General features: G+C 46.4%; 2 protein-coding genes across 3 annotated transcripts in view; both read right to left on the bottom strand.

Annotated features, from left to right (window-relative positions):
• Positions 1–7,420, bottom strand: part of LOC310696928 (galactose-3-O-sulfotransferase 3-like) — a 12,528-nt gene extending 5,108 nt beyond the window's left edge. Inside the window, exon 1 of the mRNA XM_083483124.1 lies at positions 6,644–7,420. Within this exon, the coding sequence (XP_083339250.1) occupies positions 6,644–6,762 (119 nt within the window). The 5' untranslated portion in view covers positions 6,763–7,420. The remainder of the gene's footprint in view (positions 1–6,643) is intronic.
• Positions 7,200–17,945, bottom strand: part of KRI1 (KRI1 homolog) — a 26,187-nt gene continuing 15,441 nt past the window's right edge. For both annotated transcript variants that reach the window (XM_083482992.1, XM_083482991.1), the window contains exons 15-19: positions 15,408–15,549; positions 13,860–13,990; positions 11,376–11,440; positions 10,817–10,912; positions 7,200–9,215 (exon numbers count right to left, since the gene is read on the bottom strand). In XM_083482992.1, the coding sequence (XP_083339118.1) occupies positions 8,786–9,215; positions 10,817–10,912; positions 11,376–11,440; positions 13,860–13,990; positions 15,408–15,549 (864 nt within the window). In that variant the 3' untranslated portion in view covers positions 7,200–8,785. The remainder of the gene's footprint in view (positions 9,216–10,816; positions 10,913–11,375; positions 11,441–13,859; positions 13,991–15,407; positions 15,550–17,945) is intronic.

Raw genomic sequence — 17,945 nt, forward strand, 5'->3', positions numbered from 1 at the left:
GGATTGCCGCACTCATCTCGCTTTCAGGCTGAGGGAGCGGTGTTTGTCCACAGACAGCTTTCCTGGTCATGTGGCCAACATGACTAAACAGCTTCAGGCGCAACAGAGCACTGTGAAGGAAACCAAAGCGCACGGAAATGCCTTTTACCTTCCCGCTGCAGCAGTACCTATTTATCTACTTGCACTGCTAGGTTGGCAGGTGCTGGGACAGAGCAACAGGCGCTCACCCCATTGCACAGATTTGAACTGACGACCTTCTGATCAGCAAGCCCAAGAGGCTCAGTGGTTTAGATCGCAGTGCCACCCACAAGAGTGCCACAGCAAGAGGCCACAGCAGCACAGCTTGGGGTAGGGATCTTTGGGGTATTAGGGATATTTTTGTAATCATCTGTCTAGTCCCTTTAAGGATAATCATAGAATCATAGAGTTGGAAGAGACCACAAGGGCCATCGAGTCCAACCCCCTGCCAAGCAGGAAACACCATCAGAGCACTCCTGACATATGGTTGTCAAGCCTCTGCTTAAAGACCTCCAAAGAAGGAGACTCCACCACACTCCTTGGCAGCAAATTCCACTGTATAATTCCATAATGTATAAGTAGGACCAGCTTTGGGATTACTTTACATTACTCTGCCCCTCGGTGATGGCCAAATGGCCAAACTCCTTGCTGTACATACCAGAAATGATCTGAGGTTTGTCTTGAGTGGGTTAAAGAGAAAATTTTAAAATGGAAAGAGTAATGCTGGTGATCAACACAGTGGCAGAGCTTCAAGCTCTGGCACCGGGGGGGGGGGCGGAGAGCAGGCGGGGGCGGGGTGGCGCGCGTACCGGGGGCGTGGTGCGTGTCCGGGGGTGTGGCATGCTGCCTGCAGAGGCGTGGCGCCCAGCAGGGACAGGGGAGGGCAGCCACAATGGCACCCCACCAGGATCGCGCTGCCAGAGGCAGTGCGCTCCCCCTGCACTCCTCTTCCTCCGCCAGTGAATCGACAAAAGAGGTTTAAAGACTCTCTCAAGGCAAATCTAAGAAAATGTATAAACACCAACAACTGGGAAACACCGGCCTGCAAGCGCTCCAATTGGATAACAGCCTTTACCAAAGGTGTCATGGGCTTTGAAGACGCTCAAACTCGGGACAAAAGGGAGAAATGTGCTAAGAGGAAGGCACGCTTGGCAAACCCTCACCGTGATCGACTCCCACCCAGAAACCTATGTCCCCACTGTTGGAAGGATGTGTGGATCCAGAATTGAGCTCCACAGTCACTTATGGACTCATTGTTAAACCCGTGTTCATGGAAGACAATCTTACTCTGCTACAAATGATCGCCAAAGAAAGATAGAGAGAAAATGTTTCTGGCTACTAGTTCAGGACTGAACAATGCCACGTGTTACAGTTCTGTGCTCTGCTAGGAGCCTTCAGGAGGGTGTGGGCTAAATGCTCATAAACTGGTGGTCCCTTGCGTACATTACAGGCCTTGGACAATCCTACCTGGCTACTTCCTATTCCCCATATCCATGACAACAGATACCCTGTGCAGCTCCATTTCTATTCCTGAAAAGCCTGACAGTCCAAAGACAGCTGGAGATCCAAGTTTGGGAAAGCCTGGTTTAATCAATCTCTTGGTTAAGCAAACCCTAAGGCAGAGGATTTTGGAACGCTTATCACACAGCATGATTTTCATCTATTACAACTCTTTGGCCATGGTGGGGAGGGGGCTGATGGGAGATGGAGCTTACCAACATTTGGATGGCCACACATTTCCTACCACTGATCTACTGGGTATCTAGAAGTTGGAAGCCAGGCAAACTGGGTTTCACATGAAAAAAATTGTTCCTGACAGCAAGCTGCTATTGCTGTCCTCCACAGACAGAAATTTGAGCCCAGGAGCAGAGCTGGGGTGAACTACAATGCTCTCCAGTAGTTTACTAGTATTGTAATTTACCCTAAGGGGAAAGGGCAAGTATAACGTCTCTGAAAAAAGAACCATTTTATGCCACTTTAAGCTAAATGGGGAAGTAATCTGCGAAAATTTAGCTTCCGACACTGCCCTCTCCCCATATTCAGATGGCCCTATCGAGGCAGGGAGCTGTGTTGCAGAGAGAATGGTGGCACACTCAACACAAGGCTTGTTGTGCTCATTACAATAGCTGCTGGGCGCATCTTCATTTCAATTATCTTGAGACTGCTACTTGCGTCGGCAGCACATATACTAAAATTGGAACGATACAGAGAAGATCAGCATGGCCCTTGCCCAAGAATGACATGCAAATACCACTGATATATATATATTAGTGGTTTTCAACCAGTGTGCCATGGCACCCTGGGGTGTCTTGAATGGCGGTCGGGGTGCCGCTGGCAACATTGATCTCTGTCCCTCTTCCCTTCCCTCTCTCTGATTCCTTCTTGTGTCTCTCTATCCCAAAGGTTTGCGCAGCTGTTTGTTGCAGCAGCCCTGGCTACAAGCTCCACAGGCGAATGGTGCCTCTGGGGCTGGTCAGGGGGAGCTTTCCAGGCCCCTATGGGGCAGTGTGAGGAGGCACCTCTCTGTGGCGTGGGGGGCAGCTCAGAGATTGGGACGGCAGCAGTGGCTGCCCAGAAGACTCCCAAGGAGAGGGGAGAGGAGGCTGAGGGAACCCTAGACAAGGGTGTTCAAAAAGGTGTGAGAGGCTGCCAGCTCTGTGGGAAATGGGTGACATAACTGGGCTCCTGAGCCCCACAGGGGTGCCGCAGAAAGAATGGAGTTGGTCAAGGGAGCCGTGGACCCAAAAAGGTTGAAACCCTTTGAGATATCTATCTATCATCTACATCTCTATCTATCTATCTATCTATCTATCTATCTATCTATCTATCTATCTATCATCTATCTATCATCTATATCTATCAACTGGAAGTTCATATTTTTATTTGACACTTAAAAAAAAAGAAACAATATTGTTCAAGGAAAGATGGAGCAGGTAATGAATAGACCTAGTGATAAATTACAGAGCCTTTTACAGAACTGCTGGGCCAACAACCAGCTCCACACATGGGCCAGAAAGAGACCATCTGGAAAATTACAGAGTGTCATCTCTAGAGCACATCTCTAGAGCTACCCAAAAGAACCAACAAACCCAAAAGGCAGTTTTGCAGAGGGCAACTGCTAAGGATACCTCAGTACCAAGGACTAATTTCTTTCTCGGTCTTCTTACACAAGGCTTAATTTCTAATCGTGCCCTGAGCTGCTTTGGGAGGAAGAGCAGGATAGGGATGTATTTATGATAGACACACACACACACAAAAGTGAGGATGGAAGACATTTCTTGCAGATTGGCAACCCTTCCCTCTGGGACCAGATTCAAGGAGCTGGCTGTGGTTATTCTGCAACATCTGCTCAAAGACACATCTCTCCTACGTTGGCTCTGAACCCCTTTTTCAGAAATCAAGCAGAGAGGTGAGCAATGGTCTTTCAAGGTCAGGATCGTACCAGTACCAAGACAGTTCTCTCTACAAAGCTCCCTTGTACCCCACATACCAATACTTACTGCTTGGTCAGTTGCCTGAGGAGGAGCAGCAGAAGTAGGAAAATGGCACCCAGGAGCAAGGAGCGGTGTCTCCAGATGGCAACCGAGAGGCAGAAGCAATTCATCTTCAGAGCAGCGGTTCGGCACCCTCTGGAATTTCAGGGCCCAGGGTAGAGGCTCCCACGCTCAGCGCAGCTCAGCTCCGAATAGTCACCAAATCACGCTTTTCGCCCAGTGGCCAAGTTAAGCCTCTCAGTCAATGGGTGTCTTACCTCGCCTCACCTCCCTAAAGCGGCTCAGAACTTCCACAGACTATTACGAGATACGAAGCAGCCAAACAAGCAGATGGAAGATCTGACGCGTCCAAGTCTCCTGGCCTCAAGAGAGCAGCTGTTGGGCACAGGGGGCCGAGGCTTCTTAAGGAGGGGGGACCCAAAGGACAGGACAGCAGCCTGACCCCCTTCGTAAGAGGTAAGGAATGACACGTCTCACCCAACAAGGCAAGGTGGTACCCAAGGCCTATTAACTAAACCCAGCCGCTTGCCCCAAGTTTTGAATAAAATGCAAAGGAGTAACACAGCCTCCCTGGGTGAGGAGGGTTTTGTGTTATCTGGAAGGCATCAGAAAAGGGAGATGGGCAGTTCAGGGAACAGGCGCCCCAAGTCCTGGAAAAGGTGCCCTGAAAATACTATCTACAAGGCTGCAAGCGACAGAAATGACTTCGGTAAAAAAACGACTCAGAGTGCTGCGATTTGGTGGGAATCAAAAAAGGTTATTTATGTATGCTAAACCAACTACCTTGGTTTCCAAACAGCTTAGTTCTCAAACATTTTGGTTCGCGAACGCTGCAAACCTGGAAGTGGCTGTTCTGGTTTGTGAACTATTTTTGGAAGCCGAACGTCCGGCGGGGCTTCTGCGGCTTCCAATTGGCTGCAGGAGCTTCAGAAGCCGCGCTTTGGTTTCCAAACGTTTTGGAAGTCAAAAGGACTTTCGGAATGGATTCCGTTTGGCTTCCAAGATACGATTGTACTGGGGCACATGTTTTGTTAGCCCCAAAGTGGAAAACGAATGAGATCCCAACCAAAGAAGAATGACAACTTACGTTGACAGAATATGCACAACTCACAGACTTAAACATATAGAATAAGAAAACAAGAAGAACATACGTTTAGAGAAGATTGGAAAAGGTTTATTGTATACATGGGAAATAACGATGTACAGCTGAAAATGCTGAAAACGCTGGCAGCATGAAGATAAATTCATCAGCGTAAGCAAGTTTTGATGGATGCAATGATGGAATACTGAATGGTACAGTAGTACCTCAGGTTAAGTACTTAATTCGCTCCGGAGGTCCGTACTTAACCTGAAACTGTTCTTAACCTGAAGCACCACTTTAGCTAATGGGGCCTCCTGCTGCTGCCAGAGCACGATTTCTGTTCTCAACCTGATGCAAAGTTCTTAACCTGAAGCACTATTTCTGGGTTAGCGGAGTCTGTAACCTGAAGCGTATGTAACCTGAAGTGTATGTAACCTGAGGTACCACTGTATAGTTTTTGTAAAATATGCAAGGATTTATGGTATGTAAAATGAACCATGGAAAGAGAAGAAGGGAAGCCGTTGATAACTTAAGGATGTAAAATGAGTATTTTAAATTGTATAACAGAAAATTTAATAAAAATTATATATAAAAACTGCTTCTTGAGAGAAAAGCAATGACAAACCTAGACAGCATCTTAAAAAGCAGAGACATCACCTTGCCGACAAAGGTCCATATTGTTAAAACTATGGTTTTCCCAGTAGTGATGTATGGAAGTGAGAGCTGGACCATAAAGAAGGCTGATTGCCGAAAAATTGATGCTTTTGAATTACAGTGCTGGAGGAGACTCTTGAGAGTCCCGTGGACTGCAAGAAGATCAAACCTCTCCATTCTGAAGGAAATCAGCCCTGAGTTCTCACTGGAAGGACAGATCCTGAAGCTGAGGCTCCAAGACTTTGGCCACCTCATGAGAAGAGAAGACTCCCTGGAAAAGACCCTGATGTTGGGAAAGATGGAGGGCACAAGGAGAAGGGGAAGACGGAGAACGAGATGGTTGGACAGTGTTCTCGAAGCTACCAGCATGAGTTTGACCAAACTGCGGGAGGCAGTGGAAGACAGGAGTGCCTGGCGTGCTGGTCCATGGGGTCACGAAGAGTTGGACACAACTAAACATATATAAAAAAGAGTAATTTGGTGGGAATTGTGTGGTCCTCCAGACTCCCAACAGCCCTAGCTAGCATGGTCTTGGAGAATAGGGCCTGGAGCCCAACAGCAGCTTGGGGGGGGGGGGAGGTTCTTGTTACCAGTTCTCCATTCCTGCTGCCGAACCCAAGCACCACAGCCAGTTTCCACCTTCATGCCAGCACAAGTTTCAGGATCCCACAGCTGCAAGGCTCCCTGAAAGCAGAACTGATTCCGATGCACATTCTCAAAACGCTTCAGAAGTTGGTAGGTTAAAGCTGACCAAAAGTCCAGAGGTAGCATTATCATCAGTTTACGATGCGATGGAAGGTTCACAGGCTATGAAGGACTTGCTCACAGATTTATTAACAGCTGCATTGATTATGATAGCTAGGAAGGGGCAAGCCGAATATAACAGGGAAGAATGGTATAAAGAGGTGGGGGATATAGCTATTAATGATAAATTAACATGTGCCATTAAGGTAAGACGGGGGAATATGCAGGAGAAATTATTTTTAGGAGGTATGGAGGGCGTTTGTAGAATTTGTACCGTTAAAATGGTGTTGAAATTTTGGGAGGTTGGTTACAATGGAATGGTCTTGGGGGTGGGGTGGGTTGTGCATTTTTATTCTCATTTATGATTATTACTTTGTCGAAATAAAATGAAAAAAAAAAAAGAAGCTTGTCAGTCGTTCAGTCCCAACACACATTTCCAGCTGTCCTTCTTCTTATTTATTAAAATTGTATACCGCCCTATACCTGCAGACCTCAGCACATCTCAATATAAAAAACACAAAATGCATAGCTGTAGGCAAGTTAAAAGACTTAGTGGCCTAAACACAGCATAAGAACGCACTCAGGGAAAAGCGGCGCACAGCAGCCCTCCGATAAAAGATGCTACGTGTTGAATTTCAAGAAGCGAACTGACCTGTTCTGGGTCCCATCTACGTGGCATTTTCCTCTCTGCATTCTCCCCCGGCCTCCGCCTGTGGAGCAATACACCCACTTCAGGATTACAGATCCTAAGGACATGTTTAATGCCAGCATCAAGCTGCCTTAGCAAGTTCTCTCGAGGTCACAAACTAGAGAAGCCAGCGGGAGAGGCCTGCCTTCTGTGGTGTGTTAAGAAAAGAAGATGGGGGGGGGCACTCGCTTTCTGTGGTTTCATGTAGTCCAGTCAACCAGATGGGCTGAACAGGGTCTGGACTGAATCCCACCTTTGTTTCGCAGACTGTATGTGTGAATGAGTGAGTGCTCGAGTGTCCAGGAGGGAAGGGCGGGACACACAGCTCTTGACCTGCTTGCCTCTCATTAACTATATTTTCTTTTCTTTGGTGATCACTCGTGGCCGAGTAAGATTGTCTTCCGTGATCACGGTCTTAACAGGGAGTCTTTAAGCGACTGTGGAGGCCAATTCTGGACGCTCCTGGCCTTCCCACAAAGAAAATACGTGCATCTTATTTTGAGCACAGCCTCTTGAATGGTTTTTGATTTTTTAAATAAATTTTATTTTTGCATTTTCTATTTTGCATAAACAAATGAGTTCAACACATAAACATATAAGCTCTTCTGATTCACCCTCCCCCCCCAAATTGTGGATCTTAACATAACAATTTTCCCCTCTGTACCTCTATCATAACTCTATTTCTTATAAATCCTTTGTCAAACCATAGTTTAATTCTTTACTACAAGTTTTCTGTCAATCCTACCAACGTATGTAATTGTTTACAACAGCTTTTCAAATGAATTATAAACTTTCCCCATTCTTTATTAAAGACCTCCTCTTCCTGGTTTCTAATTTTTCCTGTAAGCTTTGCCATCTCGGCATAGTTCATCAATTTAGTCTGCCACTCTTCTTTGGTCGGAGTTGTGCCGTCGTTCCATTTGTGGCCTAAGAGAGTCCATGCAGCTGTGGTTCAGTACGTAAATAGTTTCGTCTTGAATAGTTTTTGGAACAAGTTACAAAAGGAGAACTGCTTGCAGAAACTTGCTTGCTTGCAACTTGAAACTAGATAGCTAATACTATCCACTTCACTTTTGCACTGCCCAGGAGTTTATTTTCTATAATTAGATGGAAGCAGAATTAAGATGAAGGCTCCACATAGTACTTATTTCAGCAAATCATCCAGCAATGCCCTTCCCTCACAACCATGAGCCTTCTGTAATTTTAACTCTCAAGCCTGGGCGATGTTCACAGCCTGGTTTTATTGCTTTCCAACGAGCAGCTAGGTAGATAATTGGTGACAGCCTCTCTGTTGCCTCAATGCCAGCATCAGTTTCTGGGGGTTTTAATTCACGATTTCTTCTCCCACTTTTAAAAATACTGCTATTCAGCTATCAAAAAATAAAATGGAAAAAGAAACCAGGAATTAAAGGCCCCCACGTCCCTGCAGAAAGAGATAGTGGAATTCAGGAGATATTAAAAGACAAATTAATGAGCTATTCACCAACAACCTCCTACCCATACTGATGAGGAAGAAGAAATAGAAGAAGAGGATGAGGAAAAAAGAGTAATGCTTCATTAATGCCACAGGAGCTCTGGAAAGTTTTGAGAGCATTTTGCCAATCCACATGGGACCCAGCTGGTTCTGCAACTGCATTTTATGGGAAACCCACCGACCCCAACCAGGTCTTGGAAAGAAATGGTCTGGATGCTGTGTAAGGACTGACGAGAGAACAGACACTGTGATGGGCCCAGACTTACAAGGCTACAACAAGGTTTCCCAAACTTGGGTCTCTAGCTGCTTTTGGACTACAACTCCCATCATCCATAGCTAGCAGGACCAGTGATCAGGGATGATGGGAACTGTAGTCCAAAACAGCTGGAGATCCAAATTTGGGAAACACTGGTGTAGAAGAACATAAGGACGCAATTGAGCCGATACAAAATGCCAAGAGGGACAAAGGTATCAACCGGCAATGTATTTGAATCATTCTTCCGCACTAATCCTGCCCTGAAGCCCAGAGGCACCAAGTGCTACCTTCTCGGCCATCGCTTGCAGCAATCAAACAGATCCCTTGTCCAAGGAAAGGAAACTTCTGCTCTGAAGTTGAGCCGCAGCAGGATAGCTCAGGCCTGAGCTGCTTTCTTGGCCTGGTCTGGAGTGCCTGCCTTAGGCTTCTTCCGCCTTTTCTCGCGGAGAAGCTGGCGGAAGTGCAGGCGCTTTGCGTTGAGGCCGTAGGCCTGGAGTCGCTGGCGGCTGAACTCCAAGCAGCCCACCCGCACCCGCGCCACCGCCTTCCTGCTTCTCTTCTTCGGCCTCTGGATTCTGGGGACGGCAGGAGAGGGGTCCTGTGGAGTGGCAGTCTCCACCCGGCTGCTTGTGGCCGGCGCTGGTTTCGGTCCGGGATCTCCCTTGGGAAGCAGGAGGCGTTCTTCCTCGCATTCGGTGCCGGGAAGCCGCAGCTCTTTAGAAGGCAGTTCCTGGCGCTTGGCCTTGTCCCTGCCCTTCTTTCCTTTCTTGCCTGGTGTTTTCTTTTCGCTTTCCGGCTCCTCCGCCCTGAAAGGGGAGCAAACGGATGAATGAAACAGGACGGAAACATCATGTAGATCTCAGAGGGCTACTGCTGCGTCGCAGAGTGAAAGAGATGGCCTCAGGAGGGAATGTAATCACAGTGGCAAGAAATCTTTATGCTCATAAGTGGAAGGAGGAAAGAATACCTTCCAAAGAAGAATGGCTGATAAAAATCAAGGAATACGCAGAGATGACTAAACTAATGGCACTGATAAGAGACTCAAGCTTAGATCCTTGCAACTCCCATCTCTTGCGGGGGTGCAATTAGTGCCACCACCGTCCATTAAGAGTTTGGGTGTAATCTTCGACACCTCCCTTTCCATGGAGGCGCAGATTGCAGCTATAACAAAGGCGGCATTTTTTCATCTCCACCAAGCTAAGCAGTTGGCTCCTTACCTCTCTCGGCCTGACCTAGCCACTGTGATCCACACGAGGGTCACCTCCAGACTGGATTATTGTAACTCGCTCTACGTGGGGCTGCCCTTGAGACTGACCCAGAAACTCCAGCGGGTGCAGAATGCCGCGGCGAGACTCCTTACGGGGTCCTCGCTGCGGGATCACATTCACCTGGTGCTATACCAGCTGCACTGGCTCCCGGTGGAGTACAGGGTCAGGTTTAAGGTGCTGGTTTTAACCTTTAAAGCCCTATACGGCCTAGGACCCTCGTACCTACGGGACCGCCTCTCCTGGTATGTCCCACGGAGGACCTTACAGTCTTCAAACAAAAACATCTTGGAGGTCCCAGGCCACAGGGAGGTTAGGCTGGCCTCAACCAGAACCAGGGCTTTTTCGGCGGTGGCCCCGATCTGGTGGAACTCTCTGTCACAAGAGACTAGGGACCTGCGGGACGACATCTTTCTGCAGGGCCTGCAAGACAGAGCTGTTCCACCAGGCCTTTGGCCAAGGCACAGTCTGACCCCCCTCCTTTGGTAATCCTCACAGAACTCTAGTCCAATGGTTGTCATGAATTTGATTTTGAATTGATTTTAAAATGAATTGATTTTAGAATGTTGTGTTACTTTTATTGTTGTTAGCCCTGAGCCCGGCTTTGGCTGGGGAGGGCAGGATATAAATAAAATTATTGTTGTTGTTGTTGAGGACAGGAGACCTTTCCTAGTTTACTTAAAACAGTGGTGTCCAAACTTTTTTCGATGAGGGCCAGATTTGATGATGTGAAGGGCCGTGAGGGCCGACCAAAGTTGTTGGCCTTTTTTTAGGATTGAAGTTGTTGAGCTTTTTTAATGATTTTGCCCCAGGAAATAAACTGCCACAGGGACTGGATTAAACTAACCAGCGGACGGCATTAGGCCCCTGAAACAGACTTAAAAAGTTATTCTTTATACATGAAGTCCACAGTGGGGTTTGAAATTTAAGGAGAAAAAATAGTAGATTATATTAAGAAACCTGTTAAAGAGGATGAAGGGTACTTTAAAATGTAGTTACGTGAAATTATATTTATGAACTTTGAGGGTGGACAAGCAGAAAGTCATTAGCATTGAAGGAGTATAATTATTGAGTGTTAAAATGCAATCTTCAATCTTGAAATCAAATAAAATAGCAATATAGATATAAAATAGAGCACATACTCTGACTGAAGGGATTTGAGAACCTGCTTCTTCTTCCAAGTATTCTGGCCTTTCTGCTCATAGGCCGTCTTGTCTCGCAGCTCCTCCTTCTCAGACCTGCATGGAGAATACACCTGTCAGGTGCCACATGCAAGATGCCCTCCTTACCTGCCTTCCCACCTTGATGGGGGTGGGAGGGGAAGAGCAAGGAACAAAACCACCTTGTTGTAGACAACAGCATGGCAAGTAGTGGATGGTGCCTTGCGCAGGTGCAAAACACCCCAAAAACCAAGAGGTCTGCAAAGATTCCTCTTTGCTAGACACTGGAGCTGCGGTGGACTGCTCTGTGACTCAGAAGCCGACACCTCCGCCCCATTCCCAAACTTGCAGGCCCCTTTGTTCATTGTCGCTTGCCAGAAAATTCTACGAAAAAACTGAAGCACGAGTCGCGGCGACCAGCACAACCAGAACTGGGCTAGAACCCAGGAGTCCTGGTCCCCAAGCCACACTGCAACAGCAGGGTCCCCACTTTTATTCGGTTTCCAGTGTAGACAGACACCGCATCCTTCCTGCGCCTCACCTGTACATACAGGTCTTCCGCAAAGAACACCAGCGGTTCAGCTCCTTGTCATCAGCTGCTAGGATCTAGGGAGAAATAATCATTCATTTCTTATTTGAATAATAATAATAATAATAATAATAATAATAATAATAATAATAATTTATTATTTATACCCCGCCCATCTGGCTGGGCTTCCCCAGCCACTCTGGGCGGCTTCCAACAAAATATTAAAATACAGTAATGCATCAAACATTAAAAGCCTCCCTAAACAGGGCTGCCTTCAGATGTCTTCTAAAAGTCTGGTAGTAGTTGCTCTCTCTGACATCTGGTGGGAGGGCGTTCCACAGGGTGGGTGCCACTACCGAGAAGGCCCTCGGAGCTGGACCTCAGTGTCCAGGCAGAACGATGGGGGTGGAGACACTCCCTCAGATATACTGGACCGAGGCCGTTTAGGGCTTTAAAGGTCAGCACCAACACTTTGAATTGTGCTCGGAAACTTACTGGGAGCCAATGTAGGTCTTTCAAGACCGGTGTTATGTGATCTTGCCGGCCACTCCCAGCCACCAGTCTAGCTGCCGCATTCTGGATTAGTTGTAGTTTCCGGGTCACTTTCAAAGGTAGCCCCACACAGAGCGCATTGCAGTAGTCCAAGCGAGAGATAACCAGAGCATGCACCACTCTGGTGAGGCAGTCTGAATGTTGCACCAATTGGCACCTGATCCTCCAGAAGCATGCACCCCGGCCTTTGTTTATTAAATTTGTGTGCCTCCCTTCATCCGGAAATCACAGAGCAGTTCACGATGCAAATGAGAACACAAAATACATAACGGAACAAAACCAAACCAGTAACAACCCTGCCTCCAGCAAATACATGCCACAGCATGGTTGAAGGGGAATGTTTTCGCCTGGTGCCTAAAGATATGTAATGAGCCTCCCTGGGGAGAGCATTACACAAACAGGGAGCCACTGCAGAGAAGGCCGTGTTCTCGTGTTGCCACCCTCTAGAGGAGGCACATGAAAAAGGGCCTCAGAAGACGATCTCAGGGTCTGGGTAGGTTTATATGGAAAGAGGCGGTTCTTCAGGTATTGCAGTCCTGAGCCGTTTAAGGCTTTATAGGTCAAAAGCAGCACTTTGAATTGGGCCCAGAAACTGATTGGCAGCCAGTGGAGTTAGGCCAGGTTTGGTGTAGTATGCTCAAACACTCTTGAGCAGAGGTAAGCAACCTAAGGCCTGGGGGCCGGATGCGGCCCAATCGCCTTCTCAATCCGGCCTGCAGACGGTCCAGGAATCAGCGTGTTTTTACATGAGTAGAATGTGTGCTTTTATTTAAAATGCATCTCTGGGTTGTTTGTGGGGCATAGGAATTCGTTCATTTTTTTCCTTCAAAATATAGTCCGGCCCACCACATGGTCTGAGGGACGGTGGAGCAGCCTATGGCTGAAAAAGTTTGCTGACCCCTGGGCAAGAATGAAGCATGTGCAGAATCCCTTTGGCTAGACAGAAGCCTCATGCTAGGAGCTGAGTTGTCAGATGAGAGCTGAAAGGCTAGTCCCAAAAAGGGGAAACTGCAAACTGGTGCAAGATCCAGTCCAAGGAGACTTTTTAACCTTTGAAGAATCCACACGAGGTTTCTGTGCATCCCAATGTTCATCTACTGCCTGGTACTGGTGGCTATGTCCTCTATAGGAATTCGTTCATTTTTTCCTTCAAAAAATAGTCTGGCCCACCACATGGTCTGAGGGACGGTGGACCGGCCCACGGCTGAAAAAGGCTGCTGACCCCTGGTCTTGAGCAACCTGGCTGCTGCCTTCTATACCAGCTGAAGTTTCTGAATCGACTTCAGGGGCAGCCCCATGTAGAACGTGTTGCAAAAATCTAGCCCGAAGGTTACGTGAGCTTAGATGGCAGATGTTAGGCTATCCCTGTCCAAACAGGGGCATGTGTGGGCCACCTGCCAAAGCAGACAGACGTCACTCAGTGCCACTGAGGCCACCTGAGTCTCAAGAAATGGGTCCAGAAGTATTCCCAAGCTACATACCAGCTCCTTCAAAAGGAATGTAACCCCATCAAGAGCAGGTTATCTTCCATCCATCCAGTCTAGGGAACCGCCCACAAACAGTGCCTCAATCTTCTCTGGATTGAGCTTCAGTTTGTTGCATCTCATCTAGTATACAGTGGTACCTCGAGTTAAGTACTTAATTCGTTCCGGAGGTCCGTACTTAACCTGAAACTGTTCTTAACCTGAAGCACCACTTTAGCTAATGGGGCCTCCTGCTGCTGCTGTGCCGCTGGAGCACGATTTCTGTTCTCATCCTGAAGCAAAGTTCTTAACCTGAAGCACTATTTCTGGGTTAGCGGAGTCTGTAACCTGAAGCATATGTAACCTGAAGCGTATGTAACCCGAGGTACCACTGTATTACCAAAACAGACAACGGTCCTCCCCACCCCAGCGGGAGAAAAGAAATCCGCCTCAGTCTTTGCCAAAGGGTAAAGTTACCTACCTCCTCAGTTGAGAGTCCATAGCTGCAGGGGACCACAGTTCGGTATTTGAAACGGCAAGGTAAGTCCCCTATGAGGTCTTCATAGTCCAGCCGGTAGAATTCATCTAGGTACTGCTCAAAGGTCTTTGTCTCTGCAAAGAGAAAGAGAGAGAGTTTTTAATAACCTTTGTAAAAACAAAAAAAAAAACAGAAGCTTTTCTTTGGGGAATTATAGGGACAGAAATACCTAAATTGTATAGAAATTTATTGGTGCATATTTTTCCTCAATGTAAAAAATTTACAATGTATTAAGAGAACACTGTAAACAATTAAAAACTTTAGCAGGATTGCAGTAATGCTTGTAATGTACAAAAAAACTATGGTAAAAATGGATTATTTCTTTTTTAAAAATAGAGAATATAAAGGAAGCAGTTGAAAAAAAGATTGATAATGTAACCATGGAAGGGTGGAGGGGAGTCGAAGGATTCAGAGAAGCTTAAATGATGATGTGGATGTTTAATGTTTGAATTTAAATTTGTTAAATAAAATTTAATAAAAATATTTTAAAAAATAAAATAAAAAGAAACTTATTTATGTATGCTACTACAGCAGCAGGAATGTTACCCACCCCAAAATGGAAAGAAGCAGAAGTCCCAGAAAAGGAAGAATGGACACAACAACTTGTGGAATATGCAGAAAGGGCAAAACGTACCAGAATAAGAAGAAATCAAGATAGCAAACTTCTTATAAAAGAATGGAAATGGTTTATTGAGTATTTACAGTTAAATTTTAAATAGATAAGAACATCGGCAGGATTATTGTAATAACCTGCAGTTTTATACGAGTATTTAGATAAATAATTGATCAAATTAAGGTGAATTTGGATATGCAGAAGATATTAAAAATAAATTTAAGGAACCAAAGGAAGTCAGATTTTGAAACGTTAAAATGATTGTGAAATTAATGAAATGTATAAACCTGAGAAGCATAAATAATTTTTTAAAAGAGAGAGAGAGAGAGGGAGAGAAAGAAGTTTGGCTGGGCAAGGAGATTTTCATTAAACGGGAAAGCTGAAAAATGCCCAGAAGCGTTCACTCTCTCACTGAAGCCTCCATCACCTAAAGAGAGCGAGAGAGAGAGAAAGTCCACTTCTCTCTCAGTTCCAACAATTCTCAACTGCAATTGACGCCACCTGGCCTGGGAGAGGTTCTATGGGCAAAAGACACCGTGCAAGTAAGGCTGGCTCATCTTACCCACTCTGGGAGACCACAGCTAATTCTCCCTGGGTCTTCTCACTGGCCCAAATAGGACTAACTTAGCCAGTTAGCCCTGGTGATCATCTAATGTTTATTGGATGGATTTCCCCCCTAAACTGATTTTTGAATTCTGAATTTATTGTTATTCATGTTTTATACTGTATTTTATGCTGGTTTTTGCTGCATCAATGAAGTGTTTTAAATTTGTTGTTAGCCGCCCTGAGCCCGGTTTTCTGAACCGGGAAGAGCGGGGTATAAGTAATTTTATTATTATTATTATTATTATTATTATTATTATTATTACCATCCTTACCGGGGTCAAAGGGTTTTTTCTCCCGACTGACAGCCTCTGCAAAATGCGACTTGCGCTTCTTCTTGCCCAGAAGGGGAACCTCCAGCCTCCGCTGCTTTCTGGAGGGGCCTGGCTCCTGGGTGGGGTCGTAATCGGCATCCATCTGAAGAGGTGGTTTGTGGAGGGGAGCAGAGGGGAGAAAAGCAAGCGTCATTTCACGCGGGCATCGCAAATCCCAGGAAGAGAGCAGAGCAAACCTCCCTGCTTCCCTAGTGCCAAAAGTCACGCAGGAAAAACAAGACCAGAACCCAACCAGACATAGAGCAAGAAGCTGCTGCTTATCGCTCACCAGCCCCTGCCCCCATAAAACAACCTCTCAAAGGACCTGTTGATGGCATTTTACCATTGTACTGTTGAGAGTGTATTAACTTATGGTCTCTGTGTGTGACTTGGGAGCTGCACGGTCAGGGGAAAAACAATGCTGTCCAGGGTTGTAAAGACTGCAGAAAAAATAATTGGGTGCACTCTTCCCACCTTGGATCAAATCTATGCTACCAGGTGCCATAAGAAAGCTGCAGATAGTGCGCACTCCGGAAATGATCTCTTTCAGCTTTTACCTTCTGGAAGAAGGTACAGGGTTGTAAAGACTAGGACTAGCCGCCTGAGAAACAGTTTCTATTCAAATGTGATTTTGGTTTTAAATGCAGTGTAAGGTAGTCTCTATGGGAGTATATTCTGGGACACGGGTGGCGCTGTGGGTTAAACCACAGAGCCTAGGACTTGCTGATCAGAAGGTCGGCGGTTCGAATCCCCGCGACGGGGTGAGCTCCCGTTGTTCGGTCCCTGCTCCTGCCCACCTAGCAGTTCAAAAGCACGAAGTGCAAGTAGATCAATAGGTACCGCTCCAGCGGGAAGGTAAACGGCGTTTCCGTATGCCGGCTCCCTCGGCCGATAAAGCGAGATGAGCGCCGCAACCCCAGAGTCAGCCACGACTGGACCTAATGGTCAGGGGTCCCTTTACCTTTACCTATGGGAGTATATTTTATTTAATTATGGGGTATCAGAGTTTTTAGGGGGTTAACCAGGGTAGGATAGCAGGCATGTTGGTTTCTGAATGTCTGGTGTAGATTTTCAATTTCGTTGTTCTTTATGTGACAATGACAATAAACATTATCGTATCATATTTGCACGAGCATCTCTCCTGCTGCTCACTTCAGCATACAGAATGCCAACTGCACCCCTATGGTTGTGCAAGGCTCCTAGGAGATCCAGATTTCACCGCTCTTCATTAAATATGTTCCCAGTCTTCAGGGAGGAAAGCCGGGATGCGACAGCTGCATCCAAAAATGCTTCAAATCCTGCCATCATCTCATGAAAGATGTTGCCCTAAGTCTTCCCCTTTCCCCACCTCTAGCCATTAAGTTATTAGATGTCACCGTTTTTGCTAAGTGTTCTCAAATCTGCCTTCTGGTCACACTGACCAGAGACTGTGGCTTTCCCTCATCTATTTGCCCATCCCTTCATGGGCACCATCTTCTGCCAATCCATGGCTGCAGTGCATGAATGGTGGCAAGCACAATTCAAAGTGTTTCCGAGTGTAATTCAAAGAGTTGGTGCTGACCTTTAAAGCCCTAAACGGCTCGGCCCAGAATAATAATAATTATTATTATTATTATTAATTTATATCCCGCCCACCACAGTTCAGGAAACTGGGCTCAGGGCGGCTAACAACAAATTTAAAACACTTAATTGATGCTACAAAAAAAACCCCAACAGCATAAAATACGGTATAAAGCGTAAATAACAATAAAATCAAAAATCAATTTAGGGGGGAAATCCATCCAATAAACATTAGATGATCACCAGGGTTAGCTGGCTAAATTAGTCCCACTTGGGCCAGCGAGGAAACCAGGGGAGAACCAGCTGTGGGATCCTAAGGGCAGGCAATCTTCACAAAAAGGGGAGGGGGAGGGAAGGAAGGAGGAAAAAATATCAGGCCAGGTTCAAATTGAAAGCCAAGCGGAATAGTTCTGTCTTACAGGCCCTGAGGAAGCAAGTTAAATCCTGGTCACATGGGACAGAGCATTCCACCAGGTCGGAGCCATCACTGAGAAGGCCCTGGCTCTGGTGGAGGATAATCTAACTTCCTTAGGGCCTGGGACCTCTAAACTATGATTATTCATGGACCTTAAGGTCCTCTGCGGGGCATACCAGGAGAGGCGGTCCCATAAGTATACCTGAAGGAGCGTCTGCACCCCCATCGTTCAGCCCAGACACTGAGGTCCAGCTCCAAGGGCCTTCTGGCAGTTCCCTCCCTGCAAGAAGTAAGGTTACAGGGAACCAGGCAGAGGGTCTTCTTGGTGGTGGCACCCGCCCTGTGGAACGCCCTCCCATCAGATGTCAAGGAAATAAACAACTATCTGACTTTTAGAAGACATCTGAAGGCAGCCCTGTTTAGCGAAGTTTTAAATGTTTGATGTTTTATTGCTTTATTATTATTATTATTATTATTATTATTATTATTATTATTGAGAGCCACACCACCTCAGCAACCAGAGC

This window comes from Podarcis liolepis (assembly GCF_965112155.1).
Source record: "Podarcis liolepis genome assembly, chromosome: 17".
NCBI lineage: Eukaryota > Metazoa > Chordata > Lepidosauria > Squamata > Lacertidae > Podarcis > Podarcis liolepis.